Consider the following 21,566-nt stretch of genomic DNA (forward strand, 5'->3'; position numbering starts at 1 on the left):
GCCAAAGCAGCTGCCAGAAGACAGGGAGCAGGATCGGGTTGAAGGCCACTTCTGGGTGAGGGGGAGAACGGTCAGGCCCGGGGCAGGGGTGTTGGAGCCTGGTTGGCCTCACTGGAACAGAAGAGAGCTGCTTCATGATGCTCAGCTGACAGGCAGAGCCTTGCATAACCCAAGTTCTCATGGTACAGAGAGGCCAGCCAGCATGGGGACAAAGACAGACACGCAGTGAAATCGTTTCCCGGAAGACAGGGCCCAGTTGCATCTCTCAAATGGGACCAGATTGGAAGGGAGACCAGCTGCTTTGGGCAAATGAGGCCACTTCTGAATGAGCTCCCAAACTAGATGATGCCGAGGGCCCTGGACCTGGCAGCTGGGCTAGACATGGCATGGCCCTGTATTCCAGGAAACGGCATCTCAGTGCTTGTCTCGCCAGTTCTCCAAAAGAACCATCCACTGGCCATTTTTCCATTCCCCTCCTATGCACAGACTGGGCGGGGCCTGACCAGAAACTCTCCCTTAGTGTTTTCAGTCACTGCCAAAACTTGAGCCCAGCAGTGAGGATGTGATGTTAAAATGTGACTCTGGGCCAGGCAGTGGCTCATGGTTGTCGACCCAGTGCTTTTGGGAAGCTGAGCTGGGAGGATCAATTGAGATCAACAGTTCAAGGCCAACCTGAGGGACATAGATCTCTACAAACAAATAAAAACTAGCCAGCTCTGGCGACATGCACTGCTAGTCTCAGCTGCCCAGAAGGCTGAAGTGGCTTCAGCCCAGGAGTTCAAAGCTGCAGCTATGATCGTGCCACTGTATTCCAACACGAAAGACACAGCGAGACCATGTCTTGAAAAAAGGAACAAATAAACTAGGTATAGAAGAAACATACCTGAAAATGTCAGGGCTGGGTGCAGTGGCTCACGAGTGTAATCCCAGCACTTTGGGAAGCTGAGGTGGGTGGATCACCGGATTTCAGGAGTTCGAGACCAGCCTGGCCAACGTGGTGAAACCCCATCTCTACTAAAAGTACGAAAATTAGCCAGGCGTGGTGGCATGCACCAGGTATCCCAGCTACTCAGGAGGCTGAGGCAGGAGAATCGCTTGAACCCAGGAGGCGGAGGTAGCAGTGAGCCAAGATCACATCATTGCACTCCAGCCTGGGCGGCAAGAGCAAGACTCTGTCTCAAAAAACACAAACAAACAAAACAACGTACCTGAAAATAGTAAAACCTGATACGACAAAGCCATAGCTAACCTACTACAGAATGGGGAAAAGTTGAAAGCATTTCCTCTGTAAACAGGAACAAGACGAGGATGCCCGTTCTCACCACTCCTAGTCGACATCACACAATCAGCAAGAGAAGACAATAAAAGGCATCCACACTGGAAAAGAGGACATCGAATTCTTCTTGTCTGATGAAGATGTGATCTTGAATCTAGAAACATGTAAAGGCTCCACCAGAAAACCCCTAGACCTGATAAATAAATTAATACAGTCATTTGCAGAATACAGAATCAACAACAACAACAACAAAAGCAGGAGCATTTCTATACACCAATAATGGTCTGGTTGGGAAAGAAATTAAGAAGGCAATCCCATTTACAATAGCAACAACATGGAAAAATGTATGCCACAGAAGAAATTTCCCAAGGAAGTGAAAGATTTCTACAAGGAAAACTACAAAACACTGATGAAAATGTTTAAGAGGACAGAAAGAAATGGACAATCATTTCATGCTCATGGAAGGAATTCATAGCATTAAAATGACCACACTGCCCGAAGCAGTCTAGAGATTCAATACAACCCCTACCAAAATACCAATGTCATCACTCACAGAATTGGAAAGTCCTACAATTCATAAAAAAGAACCAAAAAAGAGCTCAAAGACCCAAAGTCATGCTCAGCAAAAACAACAAAACTAGAGGCATCCCATTTCACTGCAAATTAGAACTACAAAAGTTTTGACAAGTGCATAGTAACCAAAATAGTATAATCCTAGCATAAAACTTGACACTTAGATCAATGGGACAGATGAGAGAACCCAGAAAGACAGACACATATTCACAGCCAATTGATCTTTCACAGAGCCGACAGAAACACACACTGGGGAAAGGACACCCTCTTCAATGAATGGTACTAGGAGGGTTGGATGGCCACATGCAGAAGAATGAAACTGGACCCTTATCTCTCAGCATATAGACAAATCACTTCGAGATAGATTCAAGACTTAAATGTGAATGTTAAGATAGGAAACTACAAAAATCTTGGAAGGAAACCTAGAGAAAACTCTTCTGGATCTCACTCTAAGCAAGGAATTTATGACGGGCTCAAAAGCCCCACATGGAGAAGGATGAGCTGGAGGATGGCCCACTGGACCTGTGTCCAGCAGAACTCCTGACAGCACATGAGGGAGCCTTAGAGGCCAGGTTCCTCCTTGCTGTGCCCACGCGGGAAGTGGGGTTGCTAGGGTCAGAAGCCGGTCCAGACTTGCACGTGAAGCCTGCCTTGTTTGCAGTGGCACTGGATCCCCGACTTGCAATTGTGGGCGTCGGCTTAAATGGTCCCCCAGGGGTGTGAGAGAAAGTAAAGACAAAAGTGCCACCCAACAGAGTTGCTCCCTGTGCCAGGTACTGCGGTCACCATGGAAGTGTGCTGCCTTGGGGGCCCCCTGGTGTTCAGGCCCCGCCACCCCCCCCCCGTGCCCTATTACCACTGGGCCTTTCTCTTTAAAGGGTTTCTTCTGACGGAATGCAGACCTGGGCCCACCTCTGTACTGTCAATTTCCATGGGTGTGGCTGGAGGGCTAGAACTGGCTCCAGAACGCAGACCTGGGCCCACCTCTGCACTGTCAATTTCCATGGGTGTGGCTGGAGGGCTAGAACTGGCTCCAGAAGTGCCAGGCCTTGGGCTTCTCATGCCCACATCCATGCTTGCAGCTAGGAAGGGGGTCGGAATCAGCGAGGTGACCTGGGCTGAGTCCCAGGAGTGGGAAGAGGTGGCAGGAAGGGGATCTGAGGAGGAGAACAGGGAGGCTGATGGTCTGCGCTTCCTCCCAGACACAGGAGCTGTAGAGGGGACCTCTGCAGCAGATGTTAGGGGGGCCACTGGGCCCAGGCAGTCTTGGGACTTGTGTCTCTCCTGCTGTGCATCCATACTGGGTGCTTTAGAGACAGCAGGCAGACCAGAAACCCCTGTTGCAAGTGAGGACAAAGTGTGGGCAGGCCATGAGGGTCTGCAGTCCCAGATGGCCTTGGGCTCGCCCCGCAGTACACTGTTGATGCGCTCGAACGCAGCCTCCTTCTCCCGGTCCAGGTCTTCAGCAGTGACCCGGAACCCCAGCTCTAAGGGAGGCGGCAGCATCAGGGGCTCCCCTCGCCTGCGTGGCCGCAGGGGAAACTTGCGTCTACGGGGCCTAGACGCCTGGGATCTGGGGGAGCCATTCCTGGGGGCGAGTGTCTGCCCTGGTGCTATATCTGCCGCCTTTTCATACCGGGTGTGACCCGAAGAGACAGCCTGAGGCCTGTCCTCACTCGCTGTCTTTGAGGACCTGATGGTCAGCTGGCAGTGGGATGAGGCTGACCCCCTCCTCCGCTTTAGCCACGGGAAGCCTCCCATGGAGCTGTAGGAGCTCGAGATGGCATTGCGTTTTGTGCCCAAGCTGGTCCAGGAGGTCTGGGATCTCTCGTGATATGTGACTTCTGACCTCTGGGCATGGAGGTCTCTCTGCAGAGGCCCGGGCCTGGGCACAAAGGGAGAGAGGCCTCCATTGTCCCGCAGGGGCCTAAATTCAGAGCGTGCATCCCCGGTGACCTCGGGGACTCTTCTCTGATAATCAGGACTCTCTTGGACTCTAGGGTCCTTGTCCTGCTCAGGCATCCCTGCCCCGCTCTCCTTGAGGGCCCTCAACACTACCTTCCCTGGACACAAGTGTGGGGACAGCCAGGTGTTGCGGGCCCCAAAGGGGTGACTTCCTGCTCCTGGGCCCCACAGAGAGTCCTTGTGCTCAGTGCAGTGGCTGAGCTGGAGGATGCCCTGGAACTTGGAGCACACAGTACTGGCTTGCTGTGGTACCTGTGCCATGAAACTGAAGGCAGGATCACCAGGAAGGAACACAGGGCTTGCAGGATCACGTAAAACCTTCTTACAGTTGTCTGGATAGCACTGATGCCAAGTGTCCGGGTGCTTGTAGGATGGCCTGCCACTCAGTCGAGGGGCAGGAGCAACGGGGAGATCCCACAAGCAAAGTGAACTGGGGGATGGGCTGAACGGGCTCCAGGCAACTGAGCCCTACTGGCAGGTCCTCGGCCTGGGCCCGGACAGGAATGAGGGGCACAGAGTGCCCAGGTAACCGCTCCTGGGAGCAGTGGGGAACCGTCGTTTTTGAACTCTCCAGAGCTGGGCTCTGAGCGTCCACGTCGAGCTGCCAATTCGGCCAACCGCTAAGCCAGCAGTTTCTTCCGTTGCTGGGCAACGCGCCTTTTAAACCTGAGGGAGTGGCTGCGCGTGCAAAGAACCCGCGCGAGTGACAGAGCGACCTTAACAGATTAACGCGGCAAGTTTGCCGGGCAACGCATCTTTTAAAGCTGAGGCAGTGGGTGCGCGTGCACAGAATGGCGCGAGTGACAGAGCGACCTTAACGGATTAATTAGCGCTGCAAGGTACCTGTGCGAGATACCTGCTGGCAATGGTGGCCGGCGGAGGTGTGGGGTGGGGGGGGCATGCAAGAGGTAGTGGAAGGAGAGACCCAGGCACAAAGGTCGCGGGAAGAACAGGTGCCCACAGTGGCTGCAGATCTGTCCATGGATCACTGAAGATTCCTGCTGTCCTGCTGAGGTGGAGATTGCAGTGAGCTGAGATCATACCATTGCACTCCAGCCTGGGCAACAAGAGCAAAACTCCGTCTCAAAATAAAAAAAAAGGATAAGAAAAAAAAGAGACCCGGCGTGGTGTCCTATGCCTATAATCCTAGCATTTTGGAAGGTCGGGGCGGACGGATCACGAGATCAGGAGCTGGAGACCAGCCTGGCCTGTACTCCCAGCTACTCCGGAGGCTGAGGCAGGAGAATGACGTGAGCTCGGGAGGCGGAACTTGCAGTGACCCGAGATCTCGCCACTGCACTCCAGCCTGGGTGACAGTGCGAACCTCCGTCTCAAAAAATAAAAAAATAAATAAATGAAATAAAAAAGGCAGAGAGAGAGACAGAGAGAAAACGGTTTATTAATTTAATGCACTTTTATGCCTGTGTTCTTCAGTTTGCTTAGGAAACACCCACACTTGAGAGCTGGGACTGTGGCCCTGATTGTGGACGTGAAATATATGGTTCCTTGCAAAAAATAGACACTCAATAATTACGATTTAGTTGAGCTAGAAATCCATTTGGTTTCTTCCATATTTTTCCAAAATTTTCATCCTTTTTTTTTTTTTTTTTGAGATGGAGTTTCGCTCTTGTCCCCCAGGCTGGAGTGCAATGGCGCGATCTCAGCACCTGCTGCCAATGGCGGGAGGCTGGGGACGCTCCCGGGATAGGTACTAGAAAGAGAGCGTGCGCACAAAAGACATGGGAAGACCTGGCGCGCACAATGGCTGCAGATCCGCCAGTGGATCACTGAAGATGCCTGCTCTCCTGCTGAGGCGGGGATTGCAGTGAGCTGAGATCGCACCATGGCACTCCAACTTGGGCAACAAGAGCGAAACTGCGTCTCACACACACACACACACACACACACACACACGAAAGAAAGAAAAAATAGTGGCTAGGTGTGGGGGCCCACGCATCCCAGCACTTTGGGAGGTCGGGGCGGGCGGATCAGGAGATCAGGAGTTGGAGACCAGCCTGGCCAACATGGTGAAACCCCGTCTCTAGTAAAAATACAAATTTAGTCAGACATGGTGGCACGCGCCTGTAGTCCCAGCTACTCGGGCGGCTGAGAGAGGAGAATCACTTGAACCCGGGGGCGGGGCAGGGATTGTGATGAACCGAGACTGCGCCACTGCACTCCAGCCTGGGCAACCCAGCCAGACTCTGTCTTTCTTTTTTTTTTTTTTTTTTTTTTGAGACGGAGTCTCCCTCTGTCGCCCAGGCTGGATTCCAGTGGCCTGGTCTCGGCTCGGCACAAGCTCCGCCTACCAGGTTCACGCCATTCTCCTGCCTCAACCTCCCGAGTAGCTGGGACTACAGGCGCCCGCCACCACACCCGGCTAATATTTTGTATTTTTAGTAGAGACGGGGTTTCACCGTGTTAGCCAGGATGTTCTCGATCTCCTGACCTCGTGGTCAGCCCGCCTCGGCCTACCAAAGTGCTGGGATTAAAGGCGTGAGCCACCGCGCCTGATGGAGACTCTGTCTTTAAAAAAATGGCCGGGCGCGGGTCTTCAGCGATCCACTGGCGGATCTGCAGCCATTGTGCGCGCCAGGTCTTCCCACGCCTTTTGTGCGCGCGCTCTCTTTCCAGTACCTATCCGGAGAGCGTCCCCAGCCTCCCGCCATTGGCAGCAGGTGCTGAGATCGCGCCATTGCACTCCAGCCTGGGGGACAAGAGCGAAACTCCATGTCAAAAAAAAAAAAAAAAAAGGATGAAAATTTTGGGGAAATATGGAAGAAACCAAATGGATTTCTAGCTCAACTAAATCGTAATTATTCAGTGTCTCTTTTTGGGAAGAAACCATGTATTTCATATCCACAATCAGGTCCACAGTCCCAGCTCTCAAGTGTGGGTGTTTCCTAAGCAAATTGAAGAACACAGGCATAAAAGTGCATTAAATTAATAAACCGTTTTCTCTCTGTCTCTCTCTCTTTTTCGTTTTTTTATTTATTCTTTTTTTTAATTTTTTGAGACGGAGGTTGGCACTGTCACCCAGACTGGAGTGCAGTGGCGAGATCTCAGGTCACTGCAAGCTCCGCCTCCCGAGGTCACGCCATTCTCCTGCTTCAGCCTCCAGAGTAGCTGGGACTACAGGCGCCCGCCACCACACCCGTCTAATATTTTGTATTTTTAGTAGAGACGGGGTTTCACCGTGTTAGCCAGGATGGTCTCGATCTCCTGACCTGGTGATCAGCCTGCCTCGGCCTACCAAAGTGCTGGGATTAAAGGCGTGAGCCACCACGCCTGGCCGAGACTGTCTTCAGAAAAAAGGCCGGGCATGGTGGCACTTTGGGAGGCTGTGGCGGGCGGATCACTAGGTCAGGAGTTGGAGACCAGCCTGGCCAACATAGCGAAACCCCGTCTCTACTAAAACTACAAAAAATTAGCCGGACGTGGTGGCGGGCACCTGTAGTCCCAGCTACTCCGGAGGCCGAGGCAGGAGAATGGCGTGAACTCGGGAGGCGGAGCTTGCAGTGACCTGAGATCTCGCCACTGCACTCCAGCCTGAGTGACAGTGCAAACCTCCGTCTCAAAAAAAAAAAAAAAAAAAAAGAATAAATAAAAAAATAAAAAAGAGAGAGAGACAGAGAGAAAAAGATTTATTAATGTAATGCACTTTTATGCCTGTGTTCTTCAATTTGCTTAGGACACACCCACACTTGAGAGCTGGGACTGTGGCCCTGATTGTGGACATGAAATATATGGTTTCTTGCAAAAAACAGACACTGAATAATTACGATTTAGTTGAGTTAGAAATCCATTTGGTTTCTTCCACATTTTTCCAAAATTTTCATCCTTTTTTTTTTGAGATGGAGTTTCGCTCTTGTCCCCCAGGCTGGAGTGCAATGGCGGGATCTCAGCACCTGCTGGCAATGGCGGGAGGCTGGGGGACGCTCGCGGGATAGGTACTGGAAGGAGAGGCGCGCGCACAAAAGGCATGGGAAGACCTGGTGCGCACAATGGCTGCAGATCCGCCAGCGGATCACTGAAGATTCCTGCTCTCCTGCTGAGGCAGGGATTGCAGTGAGCTGAGATCACACCATTGCACTCCAACCTCGGCAACAAGAGCGAAACTTAGTCACACACACACACACACACACACACACACACACACAGAAATAAAAGAAAAAGTAGTGGCCAGGCGTGGTGGCTCACGCATCCCAGCACTTGGGATTATGTACAAATCCAAAAGAGAAAAGGTTGAGGATTGAACTTTGTGGCTTTTAAGAAAACGGTACTTAAGCAGTACATAGGCTGGATATGATGGCTCACACCTGTAATCCCTGCATTTTGGAAGGCAAAGGCAGGAGGATCACTTCAGGCCAGGAATTGGATACCAGCCTGGGGGCAACATCGCAAGACATCTTTACAGAAAAATACAAAATTAGACAGGCATGGTGGTGTGTGCATCCCAGCTACCTTGAGAGGATGAGATGGAAGGATAGCTTGAGCCTAGGAAGTTGAGGCTGTAGGGAGCCAAGATTATGCCTCTGCACTCCAGCCTGGGTGACAGAATGAGACCCTGTCTCAAAAAAAAAAAAAAACCAAACCATAAAGAAGAGGAATCCACCAAAAAGACTAATAAGAAGCAGGAGAACATAGTGTCATGGAGTAAAAGCTGCAAAAGAGGAGCAGGTGTCAAAGGAGGGCTGCAATGAATTAATGAATTTTGCTGTTAATATGGGAAGGCCTGGGTTGTGTTATGACCTAGGAGGTAGCCCATGGCATGCAGAGGCAAGAGATGAACAGGAAGGGGGCCATCTTCTCCCTCTAGATGGCAAGCTCCACCTAGCACATCAGGCCAGGCTTGTCTTTTCACCCCTTTACTTCTAGATCTACAATAGGGCTATCCATAGTCTCAGAAATGTTGTTGAATGACTGAATGAATGATTTCATCAACTAATGCTTAAAAATGTGAGGTCCTAGAGAAGAGGGGAGGAAATAAAATCCAGAGCAAAGATGGTGACCTCAGCGCTGGGCAAGAGGAGGTTCACCTCTTCCTTTGAAACTAGAGTCACCAACACCAAGCATTCTGCTCAGAATAGAGGAGACACTCATGTTTGTGAACCAAATCAATGAATTCTGTTCAGAGCATTATAACTCATCTATGTTCCTTAGTTTCACAGTTAGAAGGTTTTATTGAAAAAATTAAGTTCAGTAAACTAAGTTGGACTTTGGTCACCAACAATGATTCAATGATTTTTAGTAGACATGCTAAAATGGCCTTCTCTTGATTTTTAATTATGAATGGCATAAGCCCTTTGCTATTAATAGTTTAATATTACACTTGACAAAGGAAACTGGTTATTGAGCATTGTGGAAATTAGGTATTTTCAAATCTGATGAAGATTCTCATGCTACTATAATATAGGATTTATCCATGAATATTCATGGATAAATAAAATATGAGATGCATACAAATAAGAATGAAGTGTAGAAATTTGCTTTTCTAACTTGGTACTAATCCAACGGATGAGCGAAGAGACCATAGGAGAAAAAGAGGTAAAATGTTAAGAAACTCTTTTAAGAAGATAATCAGACAAGCCTAGAATCTCATAGGCTATGTCAAAAGAAATGTAAATGTGTGGAGAATTGAGAAATGGCTCAGGAGGGTTTATGTTTTCCATCTGTGTTCTCCAAATGCCATCGAGGCAGCACTGTGACCCTGGCTCCCAGATAAGTGCCGGAGTTGGTAACCTCTGTCACAGAAATGCCGACTGTCTCAGTTCCCTCTGCATTTGCATTTTCTTCCCTGGCTTGGAAAGTCTGCATTTCCACATGCAGGCTTCCATACTCCAGTTGAAAGATCACGTGGCTGCCTGTCTAGCCCTCCACTGACAGGAATACAAAGCCAGCCATTTTCAAATGATGTGACTGCCCATATGGGTTATGGAACACTGGAGAATCATGGCAGCTTCTCCCATTGTTCAGTAGGTAAACTTGTGTAGCTCTTGTCCTAGATTCCTTAGGGGACACCAATTTTCTCCAAACTCCTCCCAACCCCAGTGTTTTCCTCAAGGAATGATGTTTGGATAATAAAACATGATAAAGGAATTTCCTTTCCTCCCCATTCCCATTGTTGCCACATGGACAACTGGGATTGAATGACCGAAACAACTTGGAAAACTGCTACAATCTCCACATTGCTGTCTCCCATATGTGATCCATGCTGAGCCACACCGGCAGATACATCTTCTGAGCACATAAGTGATTTTCCATTTTGAAGCCATGTTCAAGAACATGCAATGGCTCCTGTTGCCTTCCAGGTCAAGTCTCCCTTCAGGCAGCTTTGAAGACCTTCAGAATTTGGCTCCATTCCTACTTGCTCACACTCCTGCCCTCCAAGTCACCCTCCTCCTGGATAGAGCCACCTCCTTTCTGCACAGGGCCATTCTCAGCTCTGCCCCACTGCCTACCCTGGCCTGTCTCCATTCCTCCACCAGTGGGAGTGCCTCCGCACACCACCCCTTTCCCAACTCCTTTCCTGTCTCTCCAGGGCCAGGTTAAGCCCTGCTCTCTGGGGAGTTCCCTGCTGGTGACACTGGCAGAAAGAGAGGAATCTTTCTGCCTGAGGCAGACAGTCCAAACAAGGATATACTTAATTGTATTTTGTTTGTGGGGGCTCGCTTGGAAATATATCTTAGACTTATTTCTACATCCCCTCTGTAACTAGGGAAAGGCAAAGCCAATAGTAGGCATACATACTTACTGGACCCTTGACTGTAGAGCCCCTAGCTGTCTCCTTGCCATGAGGCCACAGGGATTTATCTCTAGTTGAATGTCTGCAGCTGGGGAGCCAGGTATTAACATTCTTACTACAAACCCAATTCTCACATTACCTCTTTAGCAAATGCAAATCTTTACTGGTTGAGTCAGAGAGAAGCTTCTATAAATTCATTCGGTGTTAACCAAATTTTAATGTTAGCCTCTGGCAGGTTTTCGCTGCTTTCTCAGATATGCGCAGTCGGTTTCAAATCTGTGTCATATTTGAAATGTGATAAGAAGCTAAAGAGAGTAATTGATGGGGGAGCTTATGGCTATGGAAACGAAGCTTCCTTTGTTCATCCTCAGCTCCTTTATGTCATCTGCTAGCCTGGACCAAGATCACATATTCACATTGCTTGAAAACCTTTTTATGATTTCAAATGGCACCATTTCAGGGCTACTTACATTTAGTGTCTGTTGCAATACTTTTGACTCATTGAGGAGCGACATGGTGTCTGATGTACACAGAAATGGAACTGGGAATTCTTGGTTTAACTCTTAAAACCCTGTTCCTCAGATGCTTACAGAAGATCCAGGCCTTTCTTAGACCCTCAAAAGTCCCTTTTGTCAATTGTTTCAAATATTAGAATTAGCTTCCCTTGAGATTTTTACTCTAAATGTTAATTATACATTAACAGAAGAACTAGAAATAAATAGCATTTATATTTTTGGTTTTCTGTGATTGTTTATGTCTCTGCCTTCAGAATGAAATCATTTCCTTCCTGCCTAATCAGGCTGAATTTAGGTAACAGAATATAGTTGTGGACCTAAGCTAGGACCTTTTCTTTCAAGAAAGAAAAATAATTTCACAGCTGACTATGCATGTATCTATTGCCATTACTGGTTCATCTTAATCGAATGCTGTCTGTGCACTTCCTGGCAAACCACATATTCATCCTTCAAGACCCAGTTCAAACGTCACTCTGTGAAGCCTTCCCCAGCTCCCCTGGCAGAGTTTAGCATCCCTTCTTTACATTCCAGCAGCTTGTGTTTAATTCTTTGTGAGTTCAAGGAATCAAACACTTTATTGAGCATCCACTTTCCATGACTCAGTGCCCTTGCCATAATATACTTTATGGACTTTATCAATGGACCTGTCTGTCTTCCTTTCCACTCAAATTGCTCATGGCGAGTGCTACATCTTACTCATGTTTGTATATTCTGCACAATGCCCAGCACACAGCAGAGGCTCAGTGGGATGATTTGTATCAAAGGCCAGAGGAGGCTGCTGCTTCCTGAGCAGCCGCTTGAGTAATATCACCAAAGATAGGCAGATTGATTCATGTAGGCTGAGCTTTTGAAGTGGAAGTGTTTGTCTGGGATTCTAACCACAGGAAACGGAGAGAATGGAATGGATGAGGAAATGGGTTGCTGGCCAGAGAGTTTGAGCCATCAACAGGAACCACCTAAATAGCTCCTGAATGTGCTTCTATTACCTCTCTATTACCACTGCCCCCAACTTTTTCAGGTATTCCTTGTTTCTTGCCTGAATTTACTAACAACCTCAAATTGGTCTCCCTAGGTTCCTTATAGTATTCTTTTCCACCGTAGTCTCCTCTTATCCATCTTCGACATGACCTCCAGCCTAAGCTTTCTAAAAACAAATCCAGTATTTCTTTGCTTAAAATCCTTTCAGTGCTTAAAATCCTTTCAGTGATCACACACACGCTTGCACACACACACAGACACCCAAATGCACATACACATTGCCTTCACTCTGAAATCCAGAGCCCTTGTTGTAATGTTCAAGGTCCATGCATGACTCAGCCCTTCCTTTTCATCACTGTTATCCCTCCACACACACCCTGCTCTCCAGTTATGTTAAACTACTGGAAGCTCCCTGAATGGTCCAAACCATGAGACCTTTGTGCCTTGGTATATGATGCTCCTTGCTGTTACAAAACCCTTCGTATCTTTTGTCTTACTCAATTTGCTTACCTCTGCCTCAACTTCAGGTTCTTGCTAAAGTGCCACCTCAATCTGAGATGGTTTCCTGAACCACTCTCCACTCCCTACTGGGGTGAGTACCCAGTGCGTGCTCTCCCATACCGTCCTATGCATTCCCTGTCTTGGAAACTCTCATGTGGTGTGCACTGTCTGACTCCTCCAGGATACTGAGTTTCTTGAGAGTAGGCATTTCTTATTTGCATTGGTCAATGTCTAAGTGAGTACTTCCCTGACCATCCCACTTAAAATAACACACGAGTGTGTGAACACACACACACACACCATGTTTCCTATTCTTATTCTCTACTTTATAGTTCTCTCCATAGCACTCATCACTTTCTAATAAACTATATAATTTACTTATTTTGTTTTTCTTCTGTCTCTTCATTTCATGTAAACTGCATGAGGGCAAAAATTTGAAAGCCTGTGTTTTTTTTTTCTGAATTGCCTTGAATTTCCCTGGTCTGATACTGATTTTTCTATTCTACTCAGCCCTAAGTTAAGATTGAGTTGCTAAGAAATAACCACATGTACCTTTCTCAGAGAAACTGCAGGAGTCCTTTTGTTATTGTTCATGCCCACCAATTTCACCATGATCCTGTTTTTCCAGAACTTGACTACTAGAATGCCCAGAAGTTTGCTCTGGTTTCTGTTGTCAGAATTTCTGCTACCTGTTCTCAGACTGACTTCTTCTCCTAACCCTATAAAATACTCCCATGGTTTAGTCATTTCAAAGTAGCTGCTTTAGAGACTGTCTTCCCTGATGCCCACCAAGTTGGTTAATGGAAACTTTTGTTCCTCCTTGCTATAGTTTGAATGTGTCCTCCAAATTTCATGTGTTGGAAACTCGAATGCTCTTGTAACAGTATTAAGAGATGATTAGAGGCTGAGTGTGGTGGCTCACGCCTGTAATCCCAGCACTTTGGGAGGCTGAGGTGGGCGGATCATCAGGTCAGGAATTCGAGACCAGCTTGGCCAACATGGTGGAACACTGTCTCTACTAAAAATACAAAAATTAGCGGGGTGTGGTGGCACACGCCTGTAGTCCCAGCTACTTGGGGAGACTGAGGCGGGAGAATTGCTTGAACCCAGGAGACAGAGGTTGCAGTGAGCCCAGACCGTGCCATTGCACTCCAGCCTGGGTGAGAGTGAGACTCTGTCTCAAAAAACAGAAATGATTAGGCCATCATGGCTCCACCCTCACCAAAGGATTATTAATGCTGTTATTAGGAGAGTGGGTTAGTTATCTCAGGAGCTGGCTCCTAATAAAAGGCTGAGTTCAGCCCCCATTTTTTCTCTGTTCCTGGAATACATTTTCTCACCATGTGATGCCTTTTGCCATGGGAGAACCCTCACCAGATGTCAGCACCATGCTCTTGGGCTGGTTAGCCTCCAGAACCACAAGCCAAATAAACTTGTATTGTTTGTAAATTACCCAGTCTGCAGTATTGTGTTACAGCAGCAGACGATACAGACACTCCCTTTTTTGCTTGTTTTAATGGTTTTGCCTGTTTTATCCACTGTTATTTTCCCAGAGTCTAGAACAGTGCGTGACATAAAGTAGGTGCCCGTTAGATGTTTGCTGTGGCATTTGTCTCCTCAGTATTTAGTATGATACCTGGCACAGAATAGATCCTCAATACATGTTAACTGGACAAATTAATAAAAGATTGAAAGAAATGGGGGTGCAGAATTACATCAAGGAATAAAGTGGGTGAAAATGCCATTCTAGACTCTTCCTTCTTTCTCACATCCCATGTCTAATCAATCTTCAAGTTGTTGGTTCATTTCTTTAAAGCTTTCCTAATATTTTCTTTTCTACTACTTAGTTCAGGTCCCTATCATCTCTAACCTTGACTATTACAATATTCTTCTAGTTTTCATGCCTTTAGTCTTGCTCTCATTCAATCAATTCTCTTCTTAGTGATGTCTCCAAAATGTGTCCGGGAGTATCACTCCCCTGACTGGTGAATCCCATCATCTGAGGGATAATATTTAGATTCCTTTGTGAGAACAACAATGTCCTTCATGACTTGGACCCTTTCCATCCTCACCTTCTACTCCACTTCTACCAGTCCCGCATGTGCTCTGCACTCTTGCCATTCCAAATTATTGCCTTTATTCAAGCATTTCTCTTTCGTGCTTCTGTGCCTCTGTTCTCTTTGCTTGGAATAGTTCTCATCAATTTTGTACACATGATTAACTTTTATGCATCCTCCAAAATTTAGCTTCACTGTCATGTCCTCCTTAGGGTCCCCTTTAATTCCCAACTAGAATTTGTCATTCCTTCTTACACCTCCCAAAGCACCCTTCACCTTATATATTGTCACCATTTGCTTATGTGTCTGTCTTTTTCCGGGAAATGTGAGTTCATTGAAGGCAGAGACTATGTCTTATGCACCTTTGTGTACCCAGAGCTTAGCCCCATATTTGCCATTCAGTGGGGACATGAAAAATATTTTTTTGCTATGAAGACTTGCACATTAACCTTAACATATGAAAGTCCTACTTTTTGGAAATTATTTAATTTTTCAGCCTTCATAAAGCACAGCTAGTATATTTCACATTCTAGTGATGATTATGGATTCTTAGTTGAATCTTCCTCTGTGGGTTTCATGGCAAGGACCAGTACTTTATAAGGATTTTCTTAGGTTCAACCTTACGTTTCTATATTGAGAAGCCCTTTTTTAGGCAGACCTCTCTACCCAGATTTCCTTCTTCTGTATTATGCAGAGTTTATACAAATTACAAAAATCCAGGTTGCTTCCTAGGTTCAACACCACACATTAATGTCCTCATTTAGTGCCTGACTCATTCTACACAGTAATATCAATGCCCCAGCAATCTCCTGAGTTGTCACTGGGACAGAGCTCACCATTAACCTGAAGGAAAAGATGATAATTTGAGTATGGGCATTTTCTAAGTTACAGTAGAGTAGGCTGGGGGTGGTGGCTCATGCCTGTAATCCCAGCACTTTGGGAGGCCAACATGGGTGAATCACCTGAGGTCAGGAGTTCGAGACCAGCCTGGCCAACATGGCAAAACGGCATCTCTACTGAAAATACAAAAACTAGCTGGGCATGGCGGCTTGCACCTGTAATCCCAGCTACACAGGAGCCTGAGGCACGAGAATTGATTGAACCTGGGAGGCAGAGGTTGCAGTGAGCCGAGATCGTGCCACCGCACTCCAGCTTGGGCACGAATGAGTGAGACTCCATCTAAAAAAAAAAAATTACATGAGAGTAGGTTTAGGGAATTTTTTAAGCCTCTCAATCTTTCCTCATAAGCTTATATTAGAATGAAGAGTATCTCTTTCCATTAATTCTAAAGTTTATGACATCAATTATACTTTTAGCTACCCCTGCAACTGTTACCACTTCTTCCTGCTTAAAAAGTAAAATGGAGAATAAAGTAATGAAATATACAATTAGCTTAAAGATAATTTACCAAAAGGGAATTGATAACATGCGGCAAATGAGGTAGAATTAGATTGAGTGTTATTCCAAGAGCTATATTGAATGCAGAGGCAAGAAGAAAGACAAAATTATATTCAGGAAGGAAGCAGCTCAAATGCAGAAGATCCAGGATGGGGCATTAGGGTGAAAGGGCAAGATGAGGGCACTGATGGGCAGTGAGGATGGTGACTTGAAGCATCAAGCAAACAAAGCACAGAGTGGAGCAGGTGAAACTGGGCAGTTCAGGATATTAAGTCATGAATACGCCTTGTTCCAGGTTGCCAGCTATACACATTTCTTAAAGGCACCGCACTCCATTTATCACCATCTACATACTTAGAGTAACATTCTAGTCAGAGCAAGGTCAAGGTTTCCTTAGGTTTCCTTGGCAGAACTTTGTGAACTTTTGTGGGTGTGCTAGAGATGGGCCACATGCTTTTCTGCCGCAGACCTCCACGCCACAGCTGAGGTACGGGCAGATCTCTGTAAACCTGGACATTCATGCTGCAGCTGGGCTACCACAGCTCCGCTTCCTGGGCCGTTGCTCGAGTCCCATGGCCCAGGGAGGGTTTCAGCTGTTCCAGGCCTAGCAAGGCAAAATCAAGTACCAAATGGATAGATTTTCAGAGTGGAAAAACAAGAAATGGCATCCCTGGGATAAGCCCAGGAGCCAATTCTCCAGGTTTCAGCAGGGCCCGATGGCATAAATGAGAGAGTGGAAATCCCCTCAGGCTCTGTACCAGACCTTATGCATCAAGAGTTATCTTGCAAGTATCCTGCAAGTATCATCTGGTCTATGGTAAGCGAGAGTGTGACTCATTAAAGTCACTACGGCAGATTTAATATACATGAAGTCAAAGCTGTCGAATCCTCTGCGCACCTGAAATGTTAGGGCTGAGGCCCATTACAGAGAGAACTTAAGAACAGCTTTACTGGTGGGAGACGTGCTTGAGGTATGCAATGGAGTGTCCTCAAGTAGAGTGTCAAAGACTGAAGTCCTTGACATCTAATTCTTCATCTAGGCTCACCCTGGCCCTCCACAAAATTAATATCTTTGAGTAAACATATTCTAATCAGGCTTTAAATAACTTCAGTTAGTTACAAGTGTGCAAGCTCATCGTGCCAAATCTTTGTTAGAATTTTCCCTTCCTGAGTCCCCTACCTTTCCACTTCTAACTCCTTTAGTTTGGTTCTTATGAGATTATTTCTTCTTGGGCTCCTGAGATGAAAAGCAATAGAAAAGGGCAGGTTTATCTAGAAACAGAATAGGTTAGCACTGAGAAAAGTGGCTGAGGTCAATGAATATTTAAAAGAAGCCAAAAAGTAATTGATGAGGACTCTTGCTTTTGAAACCTCATTTTCCAATCCAAAGCACAAAACCTACAAACTGAGGTGAAAATTCCCTTTGCCCCATCTTCTTTGACATTGGCAGTCATTGAGAAAGGACTGTGGAGGATAGTTAGGCTAAGGGTAAGGCTAAGTATGTGTTGGTTCTTCGTCTTCCCAGAAGAAATTGCCTCAGGGTTCCCTGGCCTTGGGAATCCTCTCTGCAGAAGCAGATTGAAGCTAAAGCCAATTCAAATTATCAAGGTGAACTTCCTAGTCACATTCTGATCACAGATGAGTGGATTCATGAATAGGACTGTTCCAAAGGCAAAATGTGCATCTGGAGAAGTTTGGGCTCCCTTTTCAGTATCTTAATCCCTACCAAACTCTCCCTGGGCCGAAGTCTCATGCCACCCTGGCCCTGAAGTCCTGTTCTTCTGCCCCCTCTCATGGATCTTCCCTGTCCTGCAGGTACATTCTTGGCCTGCACGCCCTGGGTTTTCCAAGGGCAGGAGCTAGCTAACTCACCAAATTATCTTCACCTGCACTAATAAATAGAGGAAGCTAATGGAAATCCCATAAGATCTCTTTGGAGATTATTCTGCTTTCTAAGAGTGACCTTCCAGAAGCAATGCCTTAGAAAAGAAGTTGAAAAGAAGTAATTCTGATGGAGAAGTATTCCCAGTGATGTAAAAGGGATAGCAGAACCCTAATAGATGTGAAGGGATAGATACCTTTAGGTAGGGAAGTCCTTGCAGGATTTCTCAGAGGTAAGTATCTGATGTCCTGCTTACATATGGAAAACCTGTAGCAGTGAAGAATTCTGCATCATTTGTTTAATTTTTCACAGAGTCATTTAAGGAACATTAATGAGAGGCCTATGATGTGAGGCCTTGTGCTAGGTGCTAGAAATATAAAGTAAATAACAGGCTGGGCACAGTGGCTCATGCCTATTATCCCAGCACTTTGGAAGGCCAAGGTGGGCAGATCACTTGAGCCCAGGAGTTTGAAACTACCTGGGCCACGTGGTGAAACTCGATCTCTACAAAAAATACAAAAATTATCCAGACATGGTGACCTGTGCCTGTAGTCCCAGCTACTCAGGAGGCTGAGGTGGGAGGATCGCTTGAGCCTGGGAGGCGGAGGTTGCAGTGAGCCGAGATCACACCACTGAGCAACACAGTGAGGCCCTGTCTCAAAAAAACAAAAAGATAAAGATAAACGACATAGATATGTTGCTGCCCTCATGGAACTTCCATTCTAATGAGGAGGCAAACCAAAAATAGATGTGAACAGACAAGCAAAATCTGTAAAGCAGGTTGGAATTGTATTAAAGACAGTGTCAGGAAAGCCTTCTGTAAGGTGCAAACATTTAAGCTAAGATTCAAAAATGAAAGCAGTCAGCCACGCAGAGAGATGGGGAACAGTGTTCCAGGCAGAGGGAACAGCCTGCGCCAAAGTGCTGGAAGAGTTTAGCACGTGCAAGGAAGGGAAAGAAGACCAATGAGGCTAGAGCTTGCTGACAATGGGGAGAGGGACACAAAATAAGGTTAAAGAGAGAGGTAGGGTCGATAATAAATTATGGCCTTGGAGTTTATTCAAAATGAAATGAAAAATCCTCCCAGGCATGAAGTCGGGGATTACACTCCAGCATGCATTTAGGAAGTATTTGCTACTCTGGAAAATGGGCTGTAGGTGGACAAGAGTGGCCATAAAGAGACAAAAGCTGATATAACAGACCAGGCAAGACATGATCGTGACCCAAACTTAGGTGGAAGAGTGGATAGAGGTGAGACGTGTTTTTACAGATGGAATCAACAGGACTTGCTAACGCACTGGATATATTGGTTAAGGGCAGGGGAAGAATCAAAGAGGACCAAAGGGAAGGAGGACTTCATAGCCCATTCACTATCGCCCTCCCAGGGTTGTGACCCCTGATGCCTTCTTGAGCTTCTCAGAACTCCCAGGCCTTGAGAGAAAGATATTGCTTGGATCCATTAAAGGCATCCCTCTCCATGAGTAAAATCATCTATGAGACCCATTTAAAGTTTTCCACTTGAATTAGAAATTATTTCTGAGAAGGCACAAAGAAATCAAAAAGACTTCGTGCATTGAACTGCACTGACGTTGGCATGAGAAAATGATGACTTGCTTTGAGATAGTGAAAGATTCTCGCTGAAGTGCCCAGAGCAGTTATCAAAAGGTTTAAGAAAGATGTCAGGAAGTCCAGTGCAATATGAGTGACTAAGTGAGAATTCTGATTGTAAAGCTGGGCATGATTTATTTTTCTGCACTAATTCAATGTAAAAGCCTCCAAGTGATCTCTTCCAAACACAAACAAACTCCTATGGCAGTAAGCCTGCAGTGAGTAGTACTTTGGTACCTCATGGTTTTCTGTCTTGAATGCTACCTATTCCTATAGATGGCCTTGGGAAATATTCACAAATAAGCTGGATTCTCTTCTCTTTTCTTTCTTTTCTTTTCTTTTCTTTTTCTTTCTTTTTTCTTTTTTTTTTGAGATGGTTTCTCACTCTGTTACCTAGGCTGGAGTGCAGTGGCACACTCTCGGCTCACTGCAACCTCCGCCCTCCTGGGTTCAAGTGATTCTCCTGCCTCAGCCTCCCAAGTAGCTGGGACTGCAGGTGCCTGCCACCATGCCTGGCTAATATTTTTGTATTTTCAGTAGAGACAGGATTTCACTATGTTGGCCAGGCTGGTCTCGAACTCTTGACCTTGTGATCCACCCATCTCGGCCTCCCAAAGTGCTGAGATTACAGGAGTGAGCCACTGTGTCTGGCCATGGATTCTCTTTCCTAATAACTAGCATAATCACTATCAGTAGAACATCTGGTACAAACAGGATGAACTAGGGCTCTGGGGGCCCACCTGTACACTTCAGAGAGCCAGGAGCCCTGGCCCCTTTCCACACGGGAGATCTGGGATGCCTGACTGCTGGAGTACAGGTGTTCATGTGTCCGTGATGGTGACTCCCCAAATTTCCCCAGTTCTCAACTCATATGCCCAACTCGAGGCTAGGAAACAGCAAGATGGTGAAATACTGTCCTCCTGCCTTCCCACCCAGGACCTTCTTGGCCTTCCCTGTCTCAGGGAACAGGTCACAGGTCAACATGGGGAATTCTACCCCCCATTGGGCAGATGGATCTTCCAAAATGATGCTGGTTATTTTGGTGGCTGTGGCTTTTGGTTGTGCGTGTGTGTGTGTGTTTTCCGTGACCACCCAGTCTCCCTGGTGCATCACACCTTGTCCTCAGATCCCCTGTTCCCTCCACAATCACAGAAACATTCCCAGGGACTCTGAGGAGAGATACTGCTGTCACTCTAGAGGACATTTTTTTAGCAATAAAATTGAGTGTCAAGTGTTTTGTTGAAAGTAATGAAAGCAATCACAGAAATATTTTTTCCCATTGCCTTCCAAAGCAATGCTGTTAAAGTTTAGTGAATAAAAAATGGAAATAACTTATTTGGCAACCATTTTCAATGTTGTACCTTTTCTTTCATAGCTGTTAAATAAAATCTATTTATATACTATAGTTAGGATTTCCCACGATAAGTTAATTACTTTGGGTGTGGCTTCTTGTGAAATTCTATTGCTATGCTTTAAACTGAACAGAGGCTGGTCAAGAGATGAAAGGATGAGTTTAGAAAAGTTGTCACATGTCTTCTTATTCCCAGGGTTGAAAAAATAGCTGAAATAGAAAATTATATACTAATTCTCAGATCAAGAAACGCTGTGTAATTTACCAACATTACTATGTTAATGGTAATCACGTTCCCATTAGGACGTAGTGGGGTACAAAGGGATCTAAGGCATGGTCTATGCTGTCAAGGAGTTTACAATCCTCTTCCTAATACTGCAATCAGTGTGGCTCCTGCCTGCCTTGGGGCCTTTGGCCACACCATTCTGTTTTACCTTCCATAGCTTTCCCAGCCCTCTGATTTGCCAGACTCCAATCTATCATTGATTCTCAGCTTACATACCACTTTACCAGAACCTGGGAGCAGACGGGACATGTCCTGTCTCTCTAAGGCTGAATCCCTCATTAGACTTTCTTCTAGAGTCCTGTGCACTCCTTCACTGAATCTATAAAAATTGTTATCATACAGATATTTATGAGATGGGAGGCGCGTAGGGAGGAGAGCTGATGTTACGTAATGATAATCTCCTCAACCAGGCTGCAAATTCCACAAGGGCA

General features: G+C 46.4%; 1 protein-coding gene across 1 annotated transcript; it reads right to left on the reverse strand.

Annotated features, from left to right (window-relative positions):
• Positions 1-2,701: 2,701 nt before the first annotated feature.
• On the reverse strand, positions 2,702-4,075 carry LOC115834297 (putative POM121-like protein 1). The gene has a single exon (XM_030809066.1). It carries the CDS (start codon positions 4,073-4,075, stop codon positions 2,702-2,704), a length of 1,374 nt encoding a protein of 457 aa, XP_030664926.1.
• Positions 4,076-21,566: the final 17,491 nt, after the last annotated feature.

This window comes from Nomascus leucogenys, unplaced genomic scaffold, assembly GCF_006542625.1.
Source record: "Nomascus leucogenys isolate Asia unplaced genomic scaffold, Asia_NLE_v1 000717F_115961_qpd_obj, whole genome shotgun sequence".
In the NCBI taxonomy this organism is placed as follows: Eukaryota; Metazoa; Chordata; class Mammalia; order Primates; family Hylobatidae; genus Nomascus; species Nomascus leucogenys.